General features: G+C 37.1%; 4 protein-coding genes across 8 annotated transcripts; 2 read left to right on the top strand and 2 right to left on the bottom strand.

Moving 5' to 3' along the window:
* Position 1: 1 nt before the first annotated feature.
* LOC135634995 (early nodulin-like protein 17) lies at positions 2 to 861 on the top strand. Its single transcript, XM_065145774.1, has 2 exons — positions 2 to 290; positions 382 to 861. The coding sequence occupies exons 1-2, from the start codon at positions 116 to 118 to the stop codon at positions 717 to 719; spliced, it is 513 nt and encodes a 170-aa protein (XP_065001846.1). The 5' UTR covers positions 2 to 115; the 3' UTR covers positions 720 to 861.
* A 1,318-nt stretch (positions 862 to 2,179) lies between these two features.
* On the bottom strand, positions 2,180 to 10,618 carry LOC135637073 (probable galacturonosyltransferase 13). Of its 2 annotated transcripts, XM_065149445.1 has the most exons (7): positions 9,986 to 10,618; positions 8,175 to 8,233; positions 7,911 to 8,066; positions 5,964 to 6,551; positions 5,229 to 5,531; positions 4,340 to 4,425; positions 2,929 to 3,060 (listed from the first exon to the last, which is right to left on the bottom strand). In XM_065149445.1, exons 1-6 carry the CDS (start codon positions 10,194 to 10,196, stop codon positions 4,360 to 4,362), a joined length of 1,383 nt encoding a protein of 460 aa, XP_065005517.1. In that variant the 5' UTR covers positions 10,197 to 10,618; the 3' UTR covers positions 2,929 to 3,060; positions 4,340 to 4,359. The 2 variants fall into 2 exon arrangements, with proteins under 2 accessions (XP_065005516.1, XP_065005517.1); XM_065149444.1 differs by lacking the exon at positions 4,340 to 4,425 and having other exon boundaries at positions 2,180 to 3,060; positions 9,986 to 10,616.
* A 2,346-nt stretch (positions 10,619 to 12,964) lies between these two features.
* Positions 12,965 to 14,656, top strand: LOC135634809 (pentatricopeptide repeat-containing protein At5g06540-like). Its single transcript, XM_065145434.1, has one exon. It carries the CDS (start codon positions 13,059 to 13,061, stop codon positions 14,613 to 14,615), a length of 1,557 nt encoding a protein of 518 aa, XP_065001506.1. The 5' UTR covers positions 12,965 to 13,058; the 3' UTR covers positions 14,616 to 14,656.
* Positions 14,657 to 20,937: 6,281 nt separating this feature from the next.
* LOC135635658 (SNAP25 homologous protein SNAP32-like) lies at positions 20,938 to 25,894 on the bottom strand. Of its 4 annotated transcripts, none has more exons than XM_065146886.1 (6): positions 25,694 to 25,894; positions 23,803 to 24,304; positions 22,228 to 22,321; positions 22,023 to 22,153; positions 21,845 to 21,942; positions 20,938 to 21,282 (listed from the first exon to the last, which is right to left on the bottom strand). In XM_065146886.1, the coding sequence occupies exons 2-6, from the start codon at positions 24,283 to 24,285 to the stop codon at positions 21,183 to 21,185; spliced, it is 906 nt and encodes a 301-aa protein (XP_065002958.1). In that variant the 5' UTR covers positions 24,286 to 24,304; positions 25,694 to 25,894; the 3' UTR covers positions 20,938 to 21,182. The 4 variants fall into 4 exon arrangements, with proteins under 4 accessions (XP_065002958.1, XP_065002959.1, XP_065002962.1 ...); XM_065146887.1 differs by having other exon boundaries at positions 23,803 to 24,368; XM_065146890.1 differs by lacking the exon at positions 25,694 to 25,894 and adding an exon at positions 25,525 to 25,649.
* Between the last annotated feature and the right edge of the window lie 1,970 nt (positions 25,895 to 27,864).

Here is a 27,864-nt window from a genome sequence, read left to right on the forward strand (position 1 = left end):
GCATTCATTTCCCCGTCACGCTGCGCTACACACGCATGCACCATAATAGGCAGTAATCGCGTGGAATCTGATCGCCTTGTTCTCTTCTCTTCTCTTCTTCTTCCTCCTCCTCTTCATGGAGAAATCGAAGCCAACCATCCTCCTCCTCATCCTCGTAGTCATCTTCGTAGCCGCTTCCGTCGCCGTCTCTGCCGAGAAGTTCGTCGTCGGGGACAAGCAGCGGTGGGCGCCCAACGTCAACTACACCGCCTGGTCCGGCAGCCACCGCTTCCATGTCGGCGATTGGCTCGGTGCCTCCCGTCCCACGTCTTCCCCTTCCTCTTGCTTCACAAAAGTACGCTTCTCGTAGTGATCTTCTCTTGTTCTTTCGGATGGGCGCAGTGTTCTACTACGAGAAGGGGATGTACGACGTGATGGAGGTGAACGCGACGGCGTACGAGGCGTGCGCGGCGGACGACCCCATCGTTAACTGGAGCCGGGGCGACTCCTTCGCTTACCAGCTCAACCGCACCGGGCGTTACTACTTCATCTGCAGCCGCGGCTACTGCTACGGCGGCATGAAGGTGAGCATCCTCGCGGAGACCCTCCCGCCGCTGGCGCCCTCCCCCCGGCCTCAGGATGATTCCGCCGCCGTTCCAAGCGCCCCCCGGCGTTTTTCCGCGTGGATAGCCGCCGTCTCTGGTGCCGTGGCTTTGGCGCTCGTGCTCTGGTTTCCCTGACGAGCGCGTCGTCTTCTTCCCCGGGTGTAGGGTTGTGTTGAGGTGACCCCGATGTCATGTTTATTTCCATGAATGCCCTCATGCACAAACTGGAATTGCTAATCCGGGATTAATAACGAGGCAATTATTTTTCTTCTTTAAATCCTATGATCATTAATATAACACTTAGAATTAAATCGAAAATATTTTTCTTGGTCAGCTAATGCCATCCTAGCATCTAATGCTTGACCTATTTTAATCATATATGACAAGTATTGATACATAAATTGGTTGACATGACATGGCATGATAGAATGATAGATTTGAAGGAATTTTTTTATAAGAGGATGAGCTTTTTAGATTATTTTTTTATTCATGAAAAAAATATCACAATGGACTAAAATGAGACGAACAGATTTAAAGGAAATGTTCAAATGCTGTGTTTAAATGTAAGAAAAATCAAAAGCTAAATTATTAAATGAAAAATGTTTCGTTATGGAGGGTAATTATGGCATTTCATATATGAGACAGCGCAAGCCGAACTGTTCGGGCTAATAGTGTTATTGCTCGGCGACGTTTCCCTTTTTTTGCGACGACTGCATGAGGCGATCACGTCCCTCCATTACTGAGATCGTGACATGATCAATTTACGGCCGTCCGAAGGCTTTAATTCCCCGGCCAAGTGGTAATAACCCATATACCTATTTTGTAGCATTTGTTTGGGAATCGATGGACATAATAAGAGTCATCAATTGAATAAAGATAGTGAAAAAGTGGACTGTAATAGGGAGTAAAAATAAAGTCCATGTTTGAATGTCTCATATGCTATGTAATGTAATGTAATGAAATTTTTTTCTATTATATATATATATATATATATATATATATATTAGCAAAGTCATATCTTTAGAAAGAAGTAATCATTACTCTCTTTTCTGTTTGAATGTCTTAATATAATGAATTTTTTTTAAAATTTTTTTATATATATATTAACATAGTAGTTTCTTTCCCAGGAAGAAATTATTACTCTATTTTTTTGTGGGTTCTATATTTATCATCTGTCTCTTCATTTCACTTAATAATATAAGAAAATTTTTTCTCTAATTTCTTTACAAAGTATATATATATATATATATATATATATATATATATATATAATTTCATTGTAGTTAATCACTATTTGTACTTTAAGTTAACTATTAGCTGAAAATTCTAATTTTTGAAAACCTATTGTGATGTTAAAAGTAAGAGGAGAATTTAAGTTAATTTATACTTTTATGCACCATAATCAGCTCAAATGAAGGCTAATAAAGTGTGGTTGATGCCATTAGTGGACAAGTGGGGATGCCTATTTAGAACTTCTTCCCCATCTCATAGTGCACAGTCTAAATCACCTACAGAATCTGAAGCTATCAGACAATGGATACAGAGAGAACTCTAAGAGAAGGAACAACTGATCACATGGTGTGAGGCACAATTAATTTCAACATCAATCCGAGCAAAAGAATTAACTGCACATTAATTTCAATATCTTATGATTCAAGAAACACTAAACTTTCCCCAGATACTCCAAGGGGTTACTGAAATTTTAATTATCCAAGGCCTCTAAATTTAGAGGACAAATAAAGAACCACAGCAAAGATTAAGTAAAATAAATAAATAGCCTCAAAAATATAAAAGAAAAAGAAAAATCTGCATGCCTCACAAGACAATCCAATCCTGGCTTCAGCAAGTACCGATCATGCGATCCAATGCTCCAGCACTAGCAATATTTGGAGAGAATGATTTGTTCCAGTAGACGACAATACACCGTCCAGAACACTTTGAAGAACTATCTTTGATATGATAAATACTGGTTACAATCTTACAAATTGAATAGAATCATCGGTGTTGCCAGAAGCGCAGCCACTCAAACAGATGCATATTCCAGGAACACGTCCATTCCCAATTTTACTGCACTGCTACGGTAACTGAATTCCGTCGCTCAAATCTCAGATCTTGAGTGAATCATGAGCCATCATTGCATCTCTAATATTATGTCACTCGATATCAATGCTGTCCAGTTTTCTTCTTGTTATTGAGGCTCCAAGATATGACAGCTCCTTATGAACTCGTTGGAATATTTTACATGCCTTGTCCAAAATGGCTGGAGGTGCTTATATCCGATTTCCAGCCATGGTTTGCACTGGCCATTGTAGTGGATCACAGCAGCCTTCCTCACGCTATCGAGATCGGTCTTTTCCTGATAGCCCAAACCTAGCATATGCCATGATGGATCTATAGGATGCACATAACCTCTGAATGCTATCAGTGCTGGTGGCAATGTTCCAAGCTTCCACAGTGTCAGGTTTGACTTTAAATTCTGAAATCAAGACAAAAGGCAATAGGATATGTAAATTAGTAGAGATGTCAGACAGAACAGCAACTTGTATCTCTTGAAAGCCTCTAGAAACCTTTTATTTATGAAAATAACCATTTTAAGCATTTGATTATTATGTTACTTTCTTACATCAGGAGGAGATAAGAAATACACTAGAGGCGATGGTAACGAGCCTAGAGTTCATAGGCAATCATAGAACACCTCATACGAAAGAATGTTCCGCTTATGGGCATCTGCAGAATCTTCCCAAAAAACCACATGCCAATTTATTATGACAGACTGTCGATAATTTTTGAATTGGAACATTAAGGCTCGTATATCTAAGCAGAAAATCATTTTTGGTTATTGATAGATAAAGAAAGTTAACAATGATATTTGTTGAAGATAAAATGAAAATGAACAGTAATAAGGTCAGAACAGGGTCATTAATCTTAAATTGTGTTTCCAGAAAAGTCTGCATCAAGCTAAAGATGCTTCAGTATGCAGAGAAATGTATTGTGATAAGCTGAAAATGTGGTGGACCACAGCAGAATGGAAACTTGCTAATATGAAAGCAACAAACTATCAGTTGTTGGAAGATTGCAGAATACAATTCTAATGAAAAATATTAAGATTATTTTCATAACCATGGTCCTTCCCTCAGTTTCCTTCTATTATTACTATTTTTGAGATTCATCTAGAGAAAATACAGGATTAGTTCAAGTGAAAAAGGAAATGATCAATACACTATGTTATGAAAGTACTCGAAGTAGATCAAAAGATGCTGGATATGTAGTGGAAGAATTGAATAAAGAACCCATAATGAGACAATGTGGAACATGTATCTTTTGCATTATTATTGGTCAATTCAGACAATCAAATTCCAGGCTGTTTTGAACTGCATGCAAAAGATTACTATCCTCAAGATAGTCATCAACAGGTTACCACAACAGTTCCAGTGGGAGCCTCCTCTCCCGATCTGGTTTAAATCAAATTCTAATGGCTCGACTATACACAGATAATGATGCTGGAGGGACTACGGGTTTCGAGTCCTCGCTACTGAGTGTTGTGTGATGAGATTTATTGATTAGGCCCAAAAAAGGGGATCAAGAATATTTCTCCTGGAAGCAACTTGATCAATTTATAAAAATTTTGAACAGCAAGCAACCTCCATCAAGGAAGATTGATATATTTTATTGAATGCTTGTATTTTCTATCTTTTTGAAGCAGCATATTGTTAAACACCTTTTAGAAAGGCCAAGGCACCTGCCAAATGGCTCACCAATTATGGCAGATTGAAATTCATTGCTTGTAACTGGGCTCACACCTTTCCTCTTGGTCTTTCGCCCATCTTATGCTCCAATACCTCTAAAGATTTTCATATTTACTTTAGTCAAAAAATGTCTCCTTAATAAACAAGCATAGGTTAGATAGTAGAAAAGCCATTGAATTACAGGAATATTGCAAATTTCATCAAGTTATGTACTTTAGTAGCCTGATGGCTACTTCAAAAAGGAAACATGTGCAAGGTCTAAGATAACTACAGAGTCTAAGACAACGAAGATGTAGAAGAAAATTAGTTCAACCTACAAGTCTCTTTTGGTCATGTCTATAGACTCATCTTGTCCAACCAGTGCATCTATAAGTATCTCTTGGTCACGTCTATAACATTTTAAATGTTTTGTTCATCTTATCTTCAATCTAGACAAAACCTAGTTGTTCATGTGAAAAATTTCTTATCCTTTCCCTTCAAATAAACCCACGCATCCATTTCGATCTCTGCATTTCAACAATTAACTCTTTTACAGTGTTATTTCCTTATTGCCCTACATCTCACCTCATAAAGCATCGCAGGCCGTATGACTATCAATAACTCTATATAAGTTTATATCAGCATGTTCATAGGATCAGTTTATCTGCACTGATCATGAATTGCTCTCTGGCATATCCTGTGTGCCAAGGAAACCAAATTTAGTTGACATTCGACTGAAGGAGGGCAAGAACAATTCTGACTTTATAGTTACACTAACTTTATAAACTTATTTTATCAGCAACTTGGTGTAAGAGTACATTGAAAAATAAAAAGGGAGAGATTCTTTATTTTTCTTTGTAAAAGGAAAAGCTAGAGCAGCATAAGATGAACAATGAGAGCAATTAAGTACAAACTTTACCTCCTTCACCCAGTAATGGTATGTCTCCTTAATACTCGTCTTCCTCCAGGCATTTAAGTCAAAAATATTCATCCCATATGCCCATGCACACTCATTAGGATCCAATTTATTGGCTATGAGGGGATGAGAGAAGTTGAAATATGTCCTGAAGAGCTTACCCATCACCCATGTATCTTCACCTTTGCAAGTTTCTACAGCACCGTTTACTTTTCCAGAAAGATCAATCTCCCACAGTGGTGATAAGTCACGCTGAATGACGACATCATCATCAAGAAATACCACCTTGTTGAGTTTTGGAAAGAGCTGTTTAGAACATTAGAAACAGCATTTTATCACCATTTTTCACAAAATCACTAAAAGTTTGTGAACCAAGAGAAAGAATTGCACTAAATCAAATATGCACTATGACATAAGTGCAGACAGTTGCAAATCTATGAAGCATAAAAATGGGCATTAAGATATGGAAACATCAAAGCTATATATGTAAGACATGACAAATTATGGACACAACAAACAGTAATTATACATTTTCTACAGATTGTTGACAATTTTATATATAGAGAAATGTCATCTTTGCTATAAAGTTAACATTATCTTTCTTAAAGAGGAGCCCAATAACTTTTTAGTTCTTTTTTTTCCCTTTTCTTAACAACATTGGCTCTATGGGATTCCTTCAACTGTAGAAAATGTGTCCTAAAGAAGAAGGATCTCAGAAACATGTACACCCTAATTTACCTCAGGCAGATATATGCGCAGATGGTTGAGCAGAGAGATATATTTTGGACTCCTCGCCTGCAACTTAGAAGCAAAAATCCTTGGATTGTCACTAACATTGGCTCCCATGATATGATTTCCAAGATAATGATTTCTAACACCATGGTGATTTTCAATAGCTTCAAGAACAGGTACATTTTCTCTTGTTAACCAGTCAAATTGGTGAACACCTTTCACCTCAATTATAGCAGGGGAAAGAGGATTCAAGGCAAACCATGAATGCATACCCGGATACGTCTTCTTGTCAGTTATGACATGGAAGACAACCCTTTCAGGCTCTAATGAAGATCCTACAACTGAGTTGACCACAACAGAAGCTGCAAGAATGTTATCGGTGGCTATAACAAAATGGTGATAAAAGTTATCAGAGAGCAAAGGTAGCAACTCTGGTGGTGGCAACTGTTTACGTGCTTGGGCATTGGATGAATATTCATCAGTCAAGCGTAATGAGAGACAATGTATGCCTTTTGGAATGGAAGTTGCTGCAAAATGTTTGTGCAGTTGTTCTGCTAGTCTTGATCTTTTTACCTCTCTAGCCATATTTTCCATCTGCAAGGAACAATCAAGTCAGTCAGAGAAAGAAAACCACCAAGTATATTCTCTTAGATAACTGTATATGAATGGATTAGCATTAGTATCTACAGAATCAGAACATAAGAAGTTCCATCTTTGATGTGAAATTAAAAGGAAAGTTTAATCTATTTGTAAAAGAAATAATATTTGATCAGATGAAAAGAGGAGTCTTTAGCAGAATTTCTCAATCTATTTTTTATTCTTAACAAAAGAAAGTTCGATCTTTATTCGCCAAATTTATCTAGACAATAAATCTCAAGAACTTCATTATTCATTATAAATCCGGTAAAGAATATCAAATACATTCACATTTATGGTAAAGACATGCCAACTCAGTCTTAGCAGCATTATCAACTACATGTAAACAGTTGACATGGCTATGCACAGAACTTCCTGATTGCAAATCTACTCAATTTGAGACCAAATGTACTAAGACCCTATAGAAAATTAATGTAACTCCCATAGGACAGGCTTGCAGATCTGGTAGATTCTAATCATGTTGGATTCGAAAATAACATCTAGAATGAGCAACACACAAGTATATTAAAAGATCATGAACGTATACAATGATCATGTAACTCTCAACATTGTCTTGGATCAAAGCACTAGATTGGAAATAATATACAGTGTTATATCAAGTCGGTTGACACTTGTTAGATGAAGTATCTATGCTTACACAAGTAGCTCATGATGAGAATTAATGTGAAGATCATCTAAACATACATTGATGATGGACATTTTGAAGTAGAAACTTGTATGAAATATCAACTCATAACAAAAACATTGTTAATATTTTATTCAGTGGCTCCAGCATACAGAATATACCAAAAGCTCATACACAATTGAAATCTGATAAGAGAAAGAAAAAGGCCAAATTCGTTTCTCAAACAAAATCATATTTATGGACACAAATATATGATTATATTGTGATATAAAATATCCAAAGGTAACTATGTTTATGCTTGAAGGCCAATTGCAGAATAGGTATTGAAAGAATCTCATTCTATGAAGGCATACAAGGAAGGTATAAGAGTTAACCACTCCAATTCCTAGAGAAGAAAACAAAACGAAATAATACAGTATTCAAGAGAAAAATTACAAAGAGTAGTTCTGAGAATCCTGCAAAGAACAAGCAGCAGTAGAATTTTTCTCTAGATAATCTCAGCTCAAAAAGACTACAGTAATATTTTTTTTATTACAGTAATATGATGAATTTAAATGGACAACAGTTCAATTAGCATTTACTCAAGCAAGAAGAAACTTGCCAAACATCCTGTCTTACTCTGGAAAGAAATGTACCAAATGAGGACATGGAAAAATAATGAATGGGCATACCGTCGCCTTCAACCTTACAGCAAATGTCTTGGCATCATACTTGTTATTCTTCATGTCGGAAAGAAACTCACCGAAAGATTCGGGAAGTTTCTGGTCAACCAGAATTTCCTCAGAGTTTACCTGGTCAAGTATCTTGTACAAGTCCTTAACAAGCTTCTGTGAATGCATTCATGTGAGTCAAAGTAAGATGACAACTTCAAGAGAGAAAGAGATACCTATCCATGAATCCTGAAATTGAGTAGCAAAAGGTACAGAAAACATTACCACGGAATCATCACCACCACGACCGAGAAACCTCGGACCTAGCCGTCTCCCCAAACAATCTGAAGCAAAAAGAAAAGTAGCAATGAAGTGGATGCTTATTTGCCAAAGCTGCAGATGTTGCATTCAAGTTATGACTTCTAGCTAAACAAAACTAAACGCAAATAGGTAGCCCTAGTCAGATACTTGACATGATTTTCTTAAAGCTTTGCATTATTCACTATAAGGTCATGCTTGTGGCAGCATTCAAAGAAATCCAACTGCAATGATATAGTAATGTTGCAAATACAAGGTTAAAAAGAAATCCATGACCTAAAGCAATGGAGGTAAGGAGGCAACAGCCAATTGCAAAGGTGTAGACATACAAATATCCAGAAAGATCCATATAACAAAGAACCAAGTCAATCCACTACAGACATTGTCAGAACTTGAAACTAATCTGAACACGCATTACTTGAATATTTGCCTAAGATCACGTTCAACATTGTTTATGCATAATTTGAACATCAAACGTCTGGAGCATGGTAACCAACGGTTTGATGAAACGCAGGTGGCTGATGAGAGATTGAAAGTTTGTGAAGTCAGCAGAATTACATAAAGAAAAAAATCACATGAAAAATAGAGCACAAAAACTGATAAGATGTCACATAATGGAGAATGATACTGAATAGACAAAAGCATCCAAGGAATACTTGCTGCTAACAAGTTAGCAGAGTTTACATGTGGAATATTGCTATCAAGTGGCAGCAAAGGAAAGATCTATGCAGGAAGTAATAACTCAAACAGTCAGCACCACGATGGGTTTCATAACTAAGAAACGCAGGTAGGTGTTTAAGATGAAAAATAAAAGATATAACAGCGTTAATATTGTGCCACCAATGAAAATTAATATGTTTTAAACATCAATAACTAAGTTCACTTATAGATTCAACAGCAGTAACAGTTGAAAATAAAGGGCCACGTACTTCCAGAGAAGATAGAATCATTAAAGATATAAAGAAAAAGTTAGGACTTTACATTTAAGCGAATTCTCATGCAGTTAACATAAAAATAAAAAGCAATTCCAATTACAGTTCAGGAACTAAGTAGAAACCACAAGAATCCTAAACTGACACCACAACCAACCTACTAAGTGCTAATATCAAAAACAAAAGAAGAAAAGGATGAGAAGACGAAAGATATGGCGGCACTATCTCATCTTTACAGCTGGGAAGAACGACAGATAAACCTCACACAAAAGTATGCCTCTGCACAACTTTAAAACATGTATAAGACAATTAGCTAAGATCCCAGAGAGTAAGAACACCTAATAACAACTATTTTGTCCAGTCCCTGTGATGGTAAAGGATACGTGAGTCCCATCAAAATTAAATGAAAGGATTATTGCTATTCATCTAATAAGACCAAGTTCAGAGAAACCTAAAGCACACATTGTAATAAACATAATGGCCAGCTTAAAAAGCTAAAGCATTGGGAATCACCGACACTAGACCTATCACGAGTCCTGGATCCCAGATGAAGGACTAAGCCGTCGACCGACGATAAAGGGTAGAGATGGGATAAAAGATGTCAATGAAACACCAGGCAACCAAATTCAAAATCAACCAAATCGAACCAAGAAAACCAACAGATCACCATAATCAGATCAGCATATACAACAACTTTAAGTTCGATCCACCAGAATGACATGTTTTGTATTTCGAACGCAAAAGATCCAATCTTGCGATGTCAGATCCATCGGCACCGACACGACCAATCCACATATCAAACTGCAACCAATTCAAGTTCCAGGAAAAGAGGTCTCGGAAACCTACCGAAGGAAGAGCACTTGTTGACGCCCTCGAGGGTGACGACGGCGGTGAGGATAAAGACAAAGGGCAACAGGAAGGCGAGGATGAGGATGGTGTGGAAGAGGGTCCGGTAGGAGAAGTGGCGGGCAGCGACCTTCACCTTCATCAAGTCAAGGAATCCATTGCTGCTGGATATTGTGATGCTTCTCATGCTAGGAGAGAACCTTATCTGCATCGTCGTTGTAGCCGACGCCGCCGCGCCAGCTGTCGCTCGTCGCCGGAGCTCACCCCTGTCGCCGTGGCGGCGCCGTTAACACGAGAATCCGGCCCCCCAGTGCCTCTAAGCAAAGGAACACGCTACCAAATCGGCAGGGCGGCAACAGGGCGCATCACTTGGAGATCGAGATGCAGAGATCGCGCTGCCGGCAGCTACAAGATCGGATTTTGGGAGCTTTTCAGGATGCGGCATTGGCTTTCCTATCGGAATCGGGAAGAAATGGGAAGAATTAATGTTGGGTTTGGCTTTGATCTCTCATCTCTCATTACAACATCTATTGGTGGGAAGCATTCCACTCTGAGATCTTTGGTGTTGGGAGAGGAGGGGGACACACAAAGAGGTGTACAAAATTTTGTGTCTATTGATAAGTGCAAGATTTGTTACTCCTTTTGGGTATTTCCTTTCCCTTCCTATATAAATGCAAGATATATATATATATATATATATATATATATATATATATAATCAGTATTCTTTTTTTACACACATATATCTAAAATCAATAAAAAAATAATTTATTTTTAAAAATTCATTTTTATTATCTGAATGACTAAAATTCAAATCACAAAAATAAACTTCTGATTAATAAGATAAAATTATGTGCATTGGTACTCCTCAAATCTCATATCTCATACATATGTATATCCTTGTATTTAATCTTCATCACTTACTATAATTTAAATATAATTGAAACTCTAATTATTATCAATATATTTTCAAAAATATTTGATGTTATGATAAAAATTAGGTTTTTAATTTTGAATATTTCTAGTTAGCTGTTATTAATCACATAAAAATGATTAACCATTTTTTAAAATGGATGCTAATGAGAAGGAAATACTATAATAAAATTCACAAGAATGAATATATATGTGTGCAAGAATTTAAATAAGATTTGGAAAGAAAAAGGGGAAGAAAATATAGAGATTGTATGGAAGAAACAAATGTTTAATGGAGAGGAAGGAGTGGGGAGGGTGAGGGGTCTAATTTTATGGAGTAATTAAAGGGATCCAAGATTTGACTAGGGACAAGGTGGTTGAGGATGGAGGAAAAGGATTGGATTAGGGACAAATGTTGAAGGTTCTCTTTCCTAGAAATGTGCAATTGGACAATAGACTTAGGGAGTGGTAGCTTAGAGAGTGGTCTAATAGAAATAATGAAGAGGCAATTGACTTTGATTCTTGGATTCCATGTAGCATTAGGGGGCATAAACCATGATCTCAATTCTCAAGTGGACAAGCCATGTGTCTAATAATTGGTTCTTGTAAGTCCAACTAGTGATTGAAGCTTCAAACTAGAAGTCAATATAAGTTACTATCACAAGAACTAATCAACTGTTTCAGATGTATTGTTTGTGTACATCATTATCATATAACTTGTGTAATGTTTGATACTTTGTGTTCATCCACTGTTAGAGCTTTATAATGGAAGGTAATTGTTGGATTCTTATTGCATGCAATTTATGTTGCTACACAAGAAGTAATAATTTCAGGACCAAAACTTGTTTCTTTGATGATTGGTTTCAATTGGGTTCCTCAATTTGTTTCATCCATTTGAAGTTCACTCATAGAAAATAGGATTGTCAAGGGATCTAGTGATATTTAAACAAATTAGACCAAATAAATGGGCCACATTAGGGTTTTAATTTAGCCCTAACATGCAAGCAAGCAATCAATCTATCACTAGACATTTGAGCTTATGATTGGTAGTAGTCATAGCAAATAAAAATTGACTACACACATTTGACTAATAGGATTCCATGGACATGACATGTGCCTACCACTTTTCCTCAACCAAAACAACATGCACTTTTCATCAACTTCATTGTCAACCCATTAGCATCAAGGGATAGGCACAATTCCTACAAGTTAGTATCATGATTCAATATAGTTAGTATCAAATTAGGAGTGATATTAGAAAAATATAGTTATCAAAATTGGATGATATTGTTGAGGTTTGTGTCACTAACTCAATCAAAAATATATGATTAGTAATAAATATTAATTAAAAATAGGATATTTTATGATTTTTTTAATCTATTAGTAACCTAAAGAATAAAATTCTCATTCATGTCATCAAAAATATATGAATAATAATAAATATTAATTAAAAAAAGATATTTTATGAATTTTTTTAATCTATTAGTAACCTAAAGAATAAAATTCTCAATAACTTGATCAAATCAGTGAAAAATATATGATTAATAATAAAACTTAACTAAAAAGGGGACATTTTATGATTTTTTTATATCTATTAGTAACCTAAAGGATAAAGTTCTCATTCATGTCAAAAACATATGATTAATAATAAATATTACTATAAAATAGATATTTTATGATTTTATTTACCTATTAGTAATTTAAAGAATAAAATTTAAAGAATCAAATATGTTAAAAATATATGATTAATAATATATATTACTACAAAAGGAGGCATTTTATGATTTTTTTTTACCTATTAGTAACCTAAAGAATAAAATTCTCATAATTAAATGATTGGTACTATAAATATGAAGAGAAGCTTTTAGCCAATTTTATTTTCTACAGCATTCTAATTATTTGATATGCCTATTTTTTGTAATTGTACTTCAATTTCCTGAATTGCAATGTACAAATGAGTCTCACTCTCATAAGAAATAATCAAAATCTAATTACCCAAATCAAAATGATATAAAACTTATGGTAGATTCCGAATCTGAAGAAGGTCGATCTTTGCCACCATTCAAACCGACATGAAACTTAACGAGGGAAGGCCACTGCTTTGTTGACAGGGACGGGAAGAGAACACTGCATCAGCGCAGACGAGCATGCATGCTGACCCATGTCACGCTGCAGTAGGAACAGCCTTCTGCTGCAGCTGCTGGAGAAGTGCCAGTACATGCGGCAGCTGAAACAAACCCAAGCTCAGATCATCACCACCGGCCTCGCCCAGGACGCCTTCTTTCTCAGCCGCCTCTTGGCCATCTGCTCCCACCCCACCCACGGCAGCCTCAGCTACGCGCATCTCCTCTTCCGGCACATCCACAGCCCGACGCTTTGCGTCCGCAACACCATGATCAAGGCCTTCCTGCTGAGAGAGGACTACGCGAACCCCTTCGAGATCTATTGCGGCTTGCTGCGTGACGGCCTCTTCCCGGACAACTACACCTTCCCCTATGTCCTCAAGTCGTGCGCCGGCCTGCGGGACCTCAGAGCCGGAGCGCAGGTCCACAGCCACGTTGTAAAGCTTGGGTTTTGTTCCGACACTTTCGTCGGTAACACGTTGGCGCTGATGTACGTCGCTTGCGGCGATGTGAGCGCGGCGCGAGAAGCGTTCGACGGAATTCTCCAACGAGATGCCGCCTCGTGGACCGTCATGATTTCTGGGTACTCTCAGCTGGGTGATGTCGAGACAGCTCGGATGATGTTTGACGAATCACCGGTTAAGGATCGAGGAATTTGGGGCGCCGTCATATCTGCTTATGTCCACAACAACTGTTTCAAAGAAGGCCTGTCGATGTTTCGACTGCTGCAAGCAGAAGGTTTGGAGCCAGATGAGGGAGTGTTAGTGAGCGCTCTCTGCGCTTGTGCGCAGACTGGGGCAGTGGACATCGGGTCGTGGATTCACCACTATGTGAACCGAGTTGGCTTCGCACCGAGTGTTAGGTTGGGAACTGCACTTGTGGATATGTATTTGAAATGCGGCTCTCTAAATTCCGCTAAGAAGGTATTCGACGGGATGACGTGCAAGGATACTGTTTGTTGGAATGTGATGATTCTTGGACTGGCAATGCACGGCGATGGACAGGGAGCGCTTGAACTGTTCACTTGCATGAAGAAGGAAGGGTTGAAGCCGGACGATGCCACGTTTGTCGCTGTCTTGTCTGCTTGCAGTCATTCAGGAATGGTGGAAGAAGGCCTAGAAGTCTTCAAGAGCATGAGGAGTTTGTATCATGTCGAGCCCAGAAGTGAGCACTATGTTTGTGTGGTAGACTTTCTTGGCCGAGCGGGGCGTTTTCAAGAGGCAAAAGAAATAATTGAAGGAATGCCCCGTAATAGTAGTCCTGCAGAGAGGGCAATGGCTTGGAGGGCGCTACTAAGTGCTTGTCGGAATCACTCAGAGGCACGATGGGCTGAAGCTGCTGCTGGACATCTCCTTGAGTTGGAAGACCACAGTGGAGTTTATGTTCTTCTGTCAAACATATACGACACATACGGGAAACAGGACGATGCTAGGAGAATGAGGAATTGCATGAAGTTGAGAGGAGTGCCTAAAATGCCAGGTTGCAGTTCAATACAGCTTGGCGGGCATGTTCATGAGTTTGTTGCTGGTGAGCAGATTCATCCAGGGATGAAAGAAGTATATAGTGTACTGGAGACAATGAATGAACACTTGTAGGGCTAGATTATTGAAGGTTGAATAACCTATTATTTAGGACATCTGATATTTGGATCTGCGGCTTCTTTTTCAAGTTAAGATGCTTATCGCCTGCAATATAATAAGCTATTAGATGATTTAATCAATAGGACTCTGAAACAAGAGTTTCAGGTAAGCCACAATTCTTTTTGCAATTTAAGGGTTCCACAAAGTAGGCTGCTGGATATACATCCAACACCTGGCTTAGTTATACATTGTAATGGTATCACTACTTTTTGTGTTGTTTTTTATTGAAGGATACTGATATACATAGACTTGGACGAGGGGAAGATACATATAGTTGACCTTGAATAGTTGGGATTCCACAACTCGTTATATTATCATCTAGTATCTGTTTACAAACTTATCTTCGTGATTGAATTCATGTTTATTTTAATACAAATAATCACTATCAATACTTCTTATTAAGAATTGCATTGACTACTAGTATGAGCTTTCTCAAACTATTAGCAGAGGTATGAATTCAAAGATTGCAGTTTCGAATAATGGAATTGTGTCAATCCTTGGCTGTGTCAGTACGGATCAAATTTGTGCTAGTATACCAGTACACGGTGGGGAAGGAGGACGAGAAGAGGAGCAGTACCAAAAGATCAAGCTCGTGGCGATGGCATGGGGCAAGGTGTCTTCCATGTTTTGAATCTCAAGTCTTTTTTTGAAGTGAGAGCTTAAGAGAGAAAAGAAATGAATAGACCATATTGGACCGCTCGAAAAGGAGGAGAGATCCGCATCTCAATTCATGCTTAGACGTAAATAGGTTTTAATTTTTTTTTGTTTCTGTTTTTTCTGGATGTTTTTTCAGACCTTTTTTGATGATTTATACAATTAACCGTCTTTGCCATTTCTGTTGTTGTATTTCTGGCACTGTTATAGACTTCCTCCTTATGAAATGGTCTGAATTTAGTTATTCTTGTACAAAATTGGTGATTGTGTATATAATTGGTGATTGTGTATATAATTATCTCTGTTTCATGTATACTACCACTAAGTGACTTTGGTTCTGTTGGTTGGCAGTTCAGAGTTTTTCTCCTCAAATTATTCTCCTCTTGTCCATAGTTCTTATATGCCATTTGCATTTCACAAATCGGTTAAATTCATCTGTAACCCTGTGAAATCTACTGCTCAAAAGTTAATATTTTTTGTGAATTTGGCATAGCTCTGGTGTGGAATGATTTGTTTGTTTAAATTGATCAGCATCATGTTCCATTCACTTGTAAAATTGCAGGAATCAAAGGGGAACAGATTGTCACATGCCTTGCACCCCTGAAGAAGGGCAACTCACATGTATTACCTTTTGCTAGACATTTTATCTTGTTAATCTAACTCATCTTCTTACATGTGAAGCTTGTATTCTAGGAAGGCTTGGTATCTTTATTTATGTCCTCTTCTTCTTGCTGGATGCATCATCCATCAGTCAGAATATCTTCATCTGTTAAGCTACATGCAGTGTGTAATAAATCCTCTACCACTAGGATTCCATGATTCATCAGAAAAGCTGATATGCATGTTATCTGTGATGTACTTTTTGAGTAGAAAAGAGAGGGGTAGGGAATATTGGAGCATGCACAAGTAAAGCCAGCAACTGCTAAGAACTGCATGAGGTCCTGATGTTTGGATTCAGTAGTACAAGTCCAAGGCTGTTGGTAGCTGTTCTCCATTCCCAAAAGGTAATAAAATTATTTCTCTCTTTAGTTTGACAGATGAATGATTCTGTCTTTTGCTTTCTGAAAGATTCCCTCATACTTGGTTGATTTAGCAAGGGAATGTAAGTTGGAATTGATGAAGGCAGTGAAGTGCAAGAAGAAGGCAGGAACAGATGAGCTCCCTGAGAAGGTTAAAGAAGACAAATATCTGTGTGTGGGCTATTCTTCTACATTACCAACAACACCACATTGATCAAGCAAATTACAATTGGTTTCCTTGCAAAACATTGCCATAGAAAAGTTGGTAGTGAAAGAACAAAGTCATCACTCATCATGTCAACTAATCAACATAAAATTCCAAAAGATTTACTGCAAACCATTAACAGTCAGTTTGTAAGCCTTTTTCCTTAAGTTATTTAATATCTATATTTATAAATCTATATCTTCTCCTTTATCTAAGTCGATTTAGACTTAACGCGTGAATAAAATCCCGATACAAATATTTTTAATTAAATACTAAAACAAAAGCGGTATATACAAAAATTCGAATTCATGATTTTGATACCAATTTAAATATTCTAATTGAGTGACCATTAACTATCCGATTTATTTGTTATTGGTGTGTCAAATTTATGTAAAATTCATATACATATGTCATAAATCTGATTTGAATACATCGTATTTTCCTTAATAAATATGGCTACAAAATTAAATATTCCTCTCTGAGAATATATCAGTGAGTTAAATTGTATTTCTTTTGTTTTCTTTTTTATTTTAATTATTATTGAAACAAAAGAGGAGTCCGGAAGTTTCCCGTGAAACGGAATCGGTGATCGAGAAGTGCGGGGAAGTGAAACGTGGATGAGAAACGGGGAAACGGGACATGCGCCAATCTAACCCATGAGTTCCTGATTGGGGGATATCGTTCGACGGCGATGGCTTCGTCTGCTTCGCGACCGGAGGTGCTCTCGTTGTTCCGCTCGTTCCTCCGCACGGCGACGAAGTTCTCCGACTACAACATACGGGAGTACGCGAAGAGGCGTGCGATCGATGGGTTCCGTGACAACCGGGGTCTCACCGATCCCTCCTCCATCGTTGCGGCTTTCGCCGACGGGAAGTCCCAACTCGAGGTCGCAAAGAGGCAGGCGGTGGTGTACTCTCTCTACGCCCCGAGGATAAAAAGCGTCATGGAGGCCGAGAGCCCGTGAAGCACTCGGTCGAAAGGTATGAAATTTACGCTGGGTGCAGTGGGGGATGACTCAATTTAGTATGCTTTCGTGAGCTCGATTGGGGATTTGGGGGAAAGACTCGATTTAGGTTTGCTGGTTTTGTGAATTTAGTGCTTGTAGTTGTGGCCTCCATATCAATAACTGCACCATTGTTTGCTTTGATTGCTAGATAGAAGTGGATGGCATAGGATTCATGAATAGTATTTTCTGCTACAGAATCATTTTGGCTAAATCAATTGCCATTCTCATTTATGTTTCCCTACTGAATTGCTTTTGACATTGTAATACCTGCGAGTTTGCCGATTGCCCAGGAGGCATTTCATCTAAGAAGTTGATGTGATTCACCACATTAGCAGTATATTCTCGTATCATACACTTTATTGATGTTGATTTGTTAACCAATTTCCTAGGTTTTCCTAGTGGATGATTTTAATACTTACATGAATCTTGAGGCTAATTACATATTGTTAGCTACATTTAGTATCTCGGTCCCTACACTTTAAAAAGTTGTATTGACAGTCATATAGTTACGAAAGTGAAATATCTATGTTCATTTACCCTAACTTCGTTGGTTTTACAAACGAAAACACAAAAACAAAGGGCAAAAAGATAATTTTAACGTTTCAGTTGGTGGTGACGGACAATGACAATGGTGGCGGACGGTGTCGGGGGCGGCAAACAACGGCATCGTTAGGGGCCGCGCGTGGCTGTTGTGGATGAGGAGAGTGATTGCGATAGATGAGGGCCGCTTGGCAACTGCGTCGACGACGGATATGACGACATACTAAGCATCGAATTTCGGGACCCACATGTTCCTACCATCATTGGATATGTCCACCAGGAGCTCGACAACTACTTGCCTACCAGCCTTCCATAGCTTCCCTTCCCGATTGAAGACAACCGCAGCGAATAGAACTCCTCCGACGAGTCTCTTATCTCCCCTTTTTCATGCCCATGGCAGAAATGACGCGATAGCGAGGGGAGCAGCAGTAGCTTTGACGACCCCAGCTTCGGGTCTAGTAATCCGCCCAACGGGTCAGTGGCGAGGCTGCCACCATCTTCGCCATAGACATCGTGGCGGCTACCACCATCTATGTCGATGCCAATGTAGATGCAAAGCGGTCTCGCTCGGCAACTGCATATGTACTGATGCAGATGTCGAGCGGTCCTTTCATCACTCGGCAACTGCGTCGACGCCGATGCAGAGTGACTCTCACCTCTCGCCGTTGTTCTTCTCATCCACAACAACCACCCGCTACCCTCCAATGGTGCCGTCGTCCGCCACCACCGACACCGTCCACCACCACCAACTAGAACGTTGAAATCATATTTTTTGTCCTTTGTTTTCGTATTTTCATTGGCAAAACCGATGGGGAGTTAGGGTAAATGGACCTAAATGTTTCACTTTCGTAACTATAGGGATGCCAATGTAACTTTTAAAGTGTAGGAATCGAGATGTTAAAGGTAGCTAACTGCAGGGGATAATATGTAATTAACCCTTAATCTTGTGATTTCCTCATGATTCGTGCATAACTATTAGATAAATTCTAACTCATCTAAGCATACGTTTACCACTTGCCTTAAAGTATTTGACATTTGGATTCAAAAGGTTCCAAGGGGCGAAGAAGTTAACTGGCCTTCTCCCTAGCTTTTCATCATAATCGTATCCACCCATCCATCCTAATGCCTTAATTGTCTTTTCTCTTCATTGATAGGCTGACGAATCATATTGACCTGGTGACTTTTTAGATTTAATACGAGATGTTCTTGCCTGCCTACCCTTAGTTTTTTTTTTCTCTATTAGTGAAACTAGTGGATGATCCGCGTGCCAGATGATAACCTACATGAAAAGGGTGCTCTGTTTTTGACAAGCCATGTGTCTTTGAGAAAATTTAATCCTTTTTTGCCAGGGAAGAAGGTCTCTGATGGTATAAATTTGAAATAAAACTCTCTTTTACATGTAGCAAATAGCATGTAGGTTGTGGAGAAATACATTTGAACATTCAAGTTGAACTACTGCTAATATATAGATATATAGGACAGTTGCTATTGGCAACTTATTAGTTCATTTTTGAACTTTTGATACAGATTTTAGAACCGCTTTCTGGTTCAGTCTGACATAAGCATATTATGTTTTTCTTGCAATGTGCCTGAAAATTGCTATTTTTACTTTATCATGCCATGGTTGTGGTTCTCACTTACAGAAAAAAGAATATGGCTTCATCTGTTCATGCTTTGGTATTTGCTATATTTAGCAAAATGAATTTCACAGTGTGTTAAGGAAGCTTAAATTTGTAGTAGTCAGATAAAAGGCAGAAGGCTGGGATGATAATTAGGACTACAAGAAACACTTGCTGTTAAAGGTTTCCAAAAACAATGATACAACTTGGATGCCTCTTGTACTTGCCGTGAAATGTAATGAAAGGTGTTTGTTGAAATACAGTAGGAAATTATGACAAAGACACCAGAAAACCTCATCAGAATGAGGATATAGCCCTTTATTAGTTTGTCCACATCAAAACTTAAGCCGTTAGTTTGCCTTCGGACAATGGCTTTTTTTGTTGTTTTGGAGCAGTTGTGCATGTCTGCTTGGCTTGTGATTAAATAAAGTAGTATGGTTCATATCTTTGATAAATTGTTCGATGACCTAACTATGTTGGTAGAGCCATGTAATAAAACTATTTTTATTCAAAAGTGTAACCTAAGCATCACGAGTTTCGGCATCGGCCATGCATTAGCTTTGCTACGTGAGTATGTGTGCAGCTAGACACATACTGTTAGATTGATTTGTTGGTAACTTGGCAGATGTGGAATTTATACTGCAATTACGTGGTTTGGTACTTGAACTGCATCAACTGCAGAACTATATATATATATGACCAAGCTGTGAGTCTTAAGTAGATTTGCGTTCCAAGTAGCTTAGCTTAGCTTGATTAAATACTCCAAATTTTACTGTATTTCTACAAGAATTTTCTAAATGTAAACTTTGGACGTTGCATTGGCTTTACATCAAATAGTTTGGCTTTGGCAGGCAGGTTCCTTCAGGCAATTCTATTTTCATGAAATCAAGACATTAACAGAGACTCGGTTTGTGTTTCCTCCTGATTAAGAAATATTTATTATGTATGTGGTACACTGGAAAACTCTGGTCTTTCTTTTGAATATAGAACCATAAATTAGAGCTGTCAACTGTTTTACTGTATCCATTGGTTATGAATTTTTGCCTCTTTTCAACTGGAATGGATTTTATATTTTGGATCAGATGATGAATGAGTTTGTGATCAATCTCCATTTTGAGCATTGCCTAGGTTTTTCATCTCTTAGTTTTTCAGATGATGAATGGTTTTATATATATATATATATATATATATATATATATATATATATAATTTAGAAATAAAAAAAAAACATGACTGTTTAAATGATCTCTAAATAACCATCCCACACGTAAATACATTTCAAATCTGTCGGTGTAAGATGTAGCTCATATGGAGATAAAGACTTGCCCTATAATACAAGATTAAGAGAAGTATATGTTGAAATAAGATCCTTTCTGGCACAAGTGAGACATTCGAGTATACATACCAATGGCAATTTTGTTCCAGTAAAGCACAAAGTTTGCCCTAATCAGGGTGTCAATGCAGCCATAAAAATGAGATCTACTTTCGAAGCAGTCGGCGTCCTCGAAGGTTTGCACCTTTGACTCTGAAATTTACCTCTTCCACATCATCCTCCATATGATCCAAAGCCCCGGTCTGCCTGCAATTCCAAACAGAAAAGATGGAAAAAGGAAGTTATTCTTTGAGGTAAATTAAGGGGAAAAAAGCAAGTATCAAAGATTATGGAACTTGGAACACCAAACTAAAAGATTATATGATATTTTGGTTAGTATAGATTAATCGAACTGTATAATCCTTTAAAAGCAGAAAATAGATAGATTTTATCTGACTGCTATAAACAAAATGCACCTTTAACCAGATGCATATTGTCCATTTACAAGTGAAAAAAGGTTAAATAAGGGTATCTATGCATCCATCAAGAATGACGAATTCCATGACGAAACAGAACGTTTTTAGTAGCCATGTAAGTTCACATTTGGTCGAAGAATGGACACAGCAGGATTCATCTATAATTGCCTGACACCATTTTGAATTATGTATTACTTTTTTCATGATCTAGTGTTGAGGTCAGCATTGTCTTAATGTTGTTCGATTTGACGATAACTTGAGGCCTAGAACAACAAATAGAACCTATGTATAGATAACCCAAGGACATGACAGACATATTTTAGAAACATCAAGATGATATAAAGTCAACTAACCTCTCAATCTCAGAACCCATGTCAATAGCCATATTCTTCAATTCGCCTAGCAAGTTGCTCAAATCAGAAAGAGCATCATCTTGCTTTGCCTTCTCAGTCTGATGTAATCAGTAAAACAGATGAATTAAGTTGTTATTGAATGATAAAATCATACTGTAATCCAATTGGTATCAAGTACCTCAACTTTCTCAAGTGTAGATGTAGGTTCAGAAGAAGAAAAGTGTCGAGGTTCTGATCGGGGACGGGGAGCTGATAATCCCAATCTTTGTCTCTGTTCCAGGTGGCTACTCCTTTTTATAAAAGAATCATCTACATATTTGTCGATGAGAAGGCAATAAGAACAAATTACACACAAAAAATTCCAACAATTTGTTTCAACCTACCTCTTGTTAGAAGTGGTCCTTTTATTTCTCGTGTTTTCTTTGGCTTCCATTTCTTAGAAAACAAGCCTCCAAGATTTCCCAAAAGCTTTTCACCCTGAATGAACATAAACAAATTAATCAGCTAGGACTTCCACCATTAGAACATAATACGTACCTAAAAGTAATTCTGATGCATATCATGATTGATTTAATGGAGTCAGCCTTTTAAGTACTAAGTGCTTTGCTTGATCAAAACATGGAACAGTTAACAAAAAGTATCAAGAAATTGATGTCAGATGCTACCCCCAAGACCATGGAATCCTTCTTGCTAAAAAGAATGAAGATAAATATTTACTTCGCATAAATAAATCAGGTACATAGTTTAATTAAAGCTTTATGCTAAGCTATATTCATCTAGCATGCCATCAAATTTAGTTTAACTTGAATTGTGAGTATGAAGAATCATCTGAAGCCTTCGATGAATAACCCATAACAAATTCCGCACCAACTTTAGCTCAAAGACATGCCAACAAAATTCTATTATATTGTTCTGAAGTCCATCTGGCTTCAAAGCATTTAATCCTATATTTACATGAGGACCCAATGGAAACACCTACAATATGCACATGTGAAACCTTGCTTCTTGTCAGAAGAGTCAGCGGAATTGAGGACACTCCACCATATAAATATTGCATTTTTTTTTTCTTTAACTAGGCAGGATGGAAGCTCAGAAAGATAAAATCGATAAAATAAAGTGCATAAATCTTCGTATCCACATGTGGTCAACAACATTATAGAGAAAGCGGAACGTTGTTTTATAATGCTGTCAAAACAAAAATTGATGTTTGACCTCACAGCATAAACCTATTACCATGGTTAACATATGAACTAAAACAAGTGCATCGATTTTCCTTACCTAAAACAAGTACAAATTATGAGGTAATTTAAGTGTTGCCATAACTTAGGTTAACATCTGGAAAGATCAGTCCATGAACTTATTACTAATTTAACAACTAGAAGAAAGAAAGACAAATTAAAATAACCAACAGGAAAACAGCCAATGTAAACCCTATAATTTATCAGTTCATGCAACTAGAGGAAGCTATCTAGTTGTTGCTAGTTGCTCTCATCCTTCATACGAACCACATGTTTACAAATTAAAAATGTCAAAGACTGGCATCAATGCAGTAACTGACCCTTAGTTGCAAACCTTTGAAAATTGATAGATCCTTGTGTTATGAATGAGTTCAGTTGTGTGGCGTCATTAGATAAAACACTTCACCTGGATATTTGTTTAACTCGTTACATAGTTAAAGATAGTGCAGAAAGCCACAAGATCAATATATGAATTAAATTAGGCATGGCTTTTTTTATCCTTAATGTAATGAATTCAGCGTCATAGAGACTTAAAAGTGAGACAAGATGTAAATAGGATAGGGAGGCCTTACGCTAGAAACGAGTTTATTAAAAATAAATAACCAAAGAATTTGTTATCCTAAAATTCACTTTGTCTACTAAGCTACCATGTCTAAATAAAGAAATATTCATTGTTCAACATGTAAATGGAAAAGGGGGCAAAACTAATAAGATGCATACCCTGCTAAGATCGTGCTCAATGTCTGCAGCAGTTTGATGAGTCCTAGTAATCTGCTCACCTTGTTGATGCAAGGTGACAAGAGTCTTTGTAGCACCTTCTCTAATTTCTTCAGCAATTCTTAGACAACCATTTAGTTTATTTGTAGTCTCCTCAGCCTTGTACACAGCATAATTTTCCAGTTCCTGAACAGATTGGTTCTCTATGCCCCCTGAATCACGGAAGTCATTCTTGTAACTGTTTTTCGCAGCTGAGTATCCCCAAGCTGCCGATGATTCCCACCCAATTTCTTCATTAACATTTTCACCAAACTGATTGCTTTTCATTTTTGCCTTGCTGACCATAGGCGCCGACGAAGTTTTAGCAGAATTGATGTTTAGATCAAGTTCTGAGTCAGAAACAGACTCGAAAGGGTTGTTGCGAGAAGGTCCAGGTTTGGCATGATGTTGCTTATTGCCCGACAGGGGAGTCCTCCTAGTGCTCATCTTGACGTAGAATTAGTTTCTGTTTGAAGATGACAGGGTTATCAACAGAAGCAGTATTGCAGACTCAACAATGGAACCTAGCACTATAAAAGAAAAGAATAAAGGTATAAGGAATAATTAATAATTTTTGTTCACTATGAATAGAAGTACAATAAGCAACAAAAAAAAAAGTTACAGATTGAAAGAGCATCACAGACCTAGTGACACAGACAACAATTTAACTCTTTAACATCTAAAGGTAAGACAAGGTAAAAGACTGAAAAGGGCAGCCTAGCCTAGTGCTTGAGACTCGTCAATATAGGATCTGGCAAGGTTCCAGCCTTGGTCACATAGGATCAACCTCACTGTGGAAGTAAGGCTTAACCTCACAAGGCAACAATCTTGAAGAAGCTAATATAAACCAAACAGAGAGAAAACAGCAACCAGGAAAGCAGTTGTGCTGCAACAGGTTGACTTGAGAACAGTGGGCAAAAACCCGAACATCAGACCAAACAGGATCGACCATGAAAAACAAAATAACAAGTCATAGTTTCTCGAGCCAAAGCAGATCACAGTGGGAAAAGATTAGACATGGAAAACAAGATAACATTCAAAAAATTAAACGGGACCATTATTTCTGACAGTCAAGACATGGATTCTACAGAGAGTTCGCTATACAAGAACATACTGACACTGTACTAAGCTGTCTAATTAAATAGATGAAGAAATATATACCCTGAATGAAGAAATTCAGAAAACTAAAAATAAAAAATTGTTCAAGGATCAACATATATGTAGTGGGAATAGAATGACGAATCAAGAAACAGATCAATGGTTAACACCGGAAGAATTCATATGTTGAGGTTAGTAACAGACACTTTCTCCAGCCATTCTGCTTCGGTTACCAGCCGACAAACCAAGACCTTATTTCACACAATAACCTCTACTAAATATCGATCAAACATGGTTATGTGAAAACCTGAATAGTAGCCACCGAGAGGCCAATTTACACCACTAAGATTAAACCTAAAATGGATCAATCTACAAGTACCGGACGATTATCCGCAGCGAGAAACCCTAAACTGATTCCCAAATTGACATGTAAATATAGCAGGTCAATAGAAGTCACAAAAAAACAAAGGGGTAGCTCGGATCCGACATCTTCCACTCTGTGACAATACATCAAACAGAAAACGATCACGGTTGGGAGGGAACTCAAATCGAAGAGCAAAGAGTTCAATCTCTTAGAGAGGACCATACCTTGGAAATCAAATAGGTGTACCCCTATATCAAAGCTTACGAGAAATCAAACTTAGACCCCAATCCAACACTTTAAAGTGCTTTAAAAAAAAAAAGTTCTTCGATGGAAACATCAAAGATCTGATATCAAAACAACACGATCACAAGAACATCAAAGAGAGGACCATACCTTGGAAATCAAATAGGCGTACGATACCAAGAGCCAACGACAAAGTAAGAAACCGTAGAGGCAGGTGGAAGTCAAAAGAGGGAAGTATGCGCTCTGCTGGCGACGATCGCGTCGGAGAAAGTGGGCTGAGAACGCGAAGAGAATAGGAAAGCGGGAGGACGGAGTCTCTCAAGAGCAGAAGACGACTTTTCTTGGAGGGATGAGAAAGACTCCAATTCGGTCAAGGAAGAAACATATATAATCTTAAATAACAGAAATTAGACCGTTGCGGCTTATTGCCCTTTTTCGATTTTTTTTCCTTGCCGAATATTATAGTCCTACCCGTTCACTCACTCGCCTTGGCATCGTATCCAGACATCAATCAGGTAATTTCCGCCAATAACGAGCCGGGTAGCTCATCTGGCATGTTTGATACACCGTTATTAAAGGGCAGTTTAATATTTACTTATGTATGTCATCATAATTAATATATGTTTGTTGACTATTAATATTCTAATTATCATCTAATTATAATATGCGCCAATTATAATCAAACTAAGACATTTAAAGATGTCAAACTATTATTATTTTTGGTAATTCAAAATTAAAACAAGATCATACTAATTAATATATATATATATATTATATTTTTATATGGGTAATTACTTGCTCGAATATTTCACGGATTTTAATCAATTAAATCAACACATCACAATAATTTAATCAATTAGAGAATAATGGGAAATTGTAAAATTTCATGAAATTCATTAACCTTTTGTTTATTAAAATATGAGAATATTTAAATATCCAAAAATTTTAATTATAATTAAAAATGTTAAGAAATTTTCATAAATATAGAAATAATCAGAGAAAAAAAATAGAGGATCAACCAATTCATTTTCTCCTTGTTCCCTCCCATCAAGAACAAGAGATAGGGATAGGTAAAAAAGATAAAATAATTTTTGGATTAAATTAACTATATATTTTTTATGTAATATCTACCTAAACAGTAGCAAAATCAACTATTTCCTTAATCTTGAATCATAATTTAAGAAATAAATTGTAAAAAAATAAGTTAAAATTTTATTTACAAAAACCATAAGTTTCCCATGTATGGGAAAATATGAGTGGCGACAATAGAGGAGAGGAAAGACAGAAATAAAGTATTTCTTTTTCATATTCATATTAAAAAAAATAAAAGTCTTGAAAAAAAAAACTTATTAACTAAAGATTTAGGAATAATTTAGTCTTTTTTATGCTTAAACAATTTAATTAGTGCAACAAATGGATCCAAGATCCTGTTTCTGATTTTTTAGATCTAATTAGTTAGTCAATTAGTCTGTGACAAAATCCAAGGACCAGAAGACATATGCCAAATTCCAGAAACATCAAGAACATATAAAGTCCACTAACCTCTCAATCTCAGAAATAGCCATACACTCATCATGTTGCTCAAATCAGAGAGAGCATCATCCTTTGCCTTCTCAATCTGATGTTGTCAGTAATGAGTGAAATAGATGAATTAAGTTGCTCTTGAATGAAATATCATATTGTAGTCTAATAATTAGGATAAAGTGCCTCAGCTTTCAGAAAGAAAAATGAAATATGATACAGACAATCCCAATCTTTTGTCTCTGTTTCAGGTGGCTACTCCTTTTTTATAAAAGAATAAATCTGCATTTTTGTTGACGAGAATGGGATAAGTATAAATTAAACACAAAAATTTCCAACAATTTGTTTCAATCTTCCAGCCTTTATTTGGCTTCCATTTCTTAGAAAAAAGACTTTCCCCTGAATTACAACATATAATAGTTATTTGATTTCATGTTGTCTACCATTTTGATTACTTTAGCAGAAGTATTGTAAATCTTACCAAAAGTGTATAACCTAAGATAAAAAAAAATTGATGATGGATGCTACCCTCAATATCTTTCATTTAAAAAAATATAATTTATTTTATCGATCTATACCGATATATACATACTGAGAACATAACACATAATATATGAGAATATATTATGATACAATAAATCTTACTAAAAAGAATGAAGATTTACTTTGAATCAACTACATAGTTAACTAAGTCTTATGATATGTTATATTTATCCAGCAAGCCATCAAATTCAGTTGTCTTGAATTGTGAGTACAAACAATCATCTGAAGCCCTAAATAAAGGATATCTATCTCATCTA

The sequence above is a fragment of the Musa acuminata genome, chromosome BXJ3-4 (assembly GCF_036884655.1).
Source record: "Musa acuminata AAA Group cultivar baxijiao chromosome BXJ3-4, Cavendish_Baxijiao_AAA, whole genome shotgun sequence".
In the NCBI taxonomy this organism is placed as follows: Eukaryota; Viridiplantae; Streptophyta; class Magnoliopsida; order Zingiberales; family Musaceae; genus Musa; species Musa acuminata.

Bases quoted from the DNA above. Each gene is read 5' to 3' on its own strand.
- LOC135637073 (XM_065149444.1), bottom strand. From the start codon at position 10,196: ATGCAGATAAGGTTCTCTCCTAGCATGAGAAGCATCACAATATCCAGC. The intron at 8,234-9,985 runs GTAGGTTTCCGA...TTTTTGCTTCAG, and splicing joins CAACAAGTGCTCTTCCTTCG to ATTGTTTGGGGAGACGGCTA. The intron at 3,061-5,228 runs GTAAAGTTTGTA...TCTTGATTTCAG, and splicing joins ACCATTACTGGGTGAAGGAG to AATTTAAAGTCAAACCTGAC.
- LOC135634809 (XM_065145434.1), top strand. From the start codon at position 13,059: ATGTCACGCTGCAGTAGGAACAGCCTTCTGCTGCAGCTGCTGGAGAAG.
- LOC135634995 (XM_065145774.1), top strand. From the start codon at position 116: ATGGAGAAATCGAAGCCAACCATCCTCCTCCTCATCCTCGTAGTCATC. The intron at 291-381 runs GTGCCTCCCGTC...GGATGGGCGCAG, and splicing joins CCATGTCGGCGATTGGCTCG to TGTTCTACTACGAGAAGGGG.
- LOC135635658 (XM_065146886.1), bottom strand. From the start codon at position 24,285: ATGAGCACTAGGAGGACTCCCCTGTCGGGCAATAAGCAACATCATGCC. The intron at 22,154-22,227 runs GTAGGTTGAAAC...ACAAATATGTAG, and splicing joins AGGACCACTTCTAACAAGAG to ATGATTCTTTTATAAAAAGG. The intron at 21,283-21,844 runs GTTAGTTGACTT...TTGGAATTGCAG, and splicing joins ATGGGTTCTGAGATTGAGAG to GCAGACCGGGGCTTTGGATC.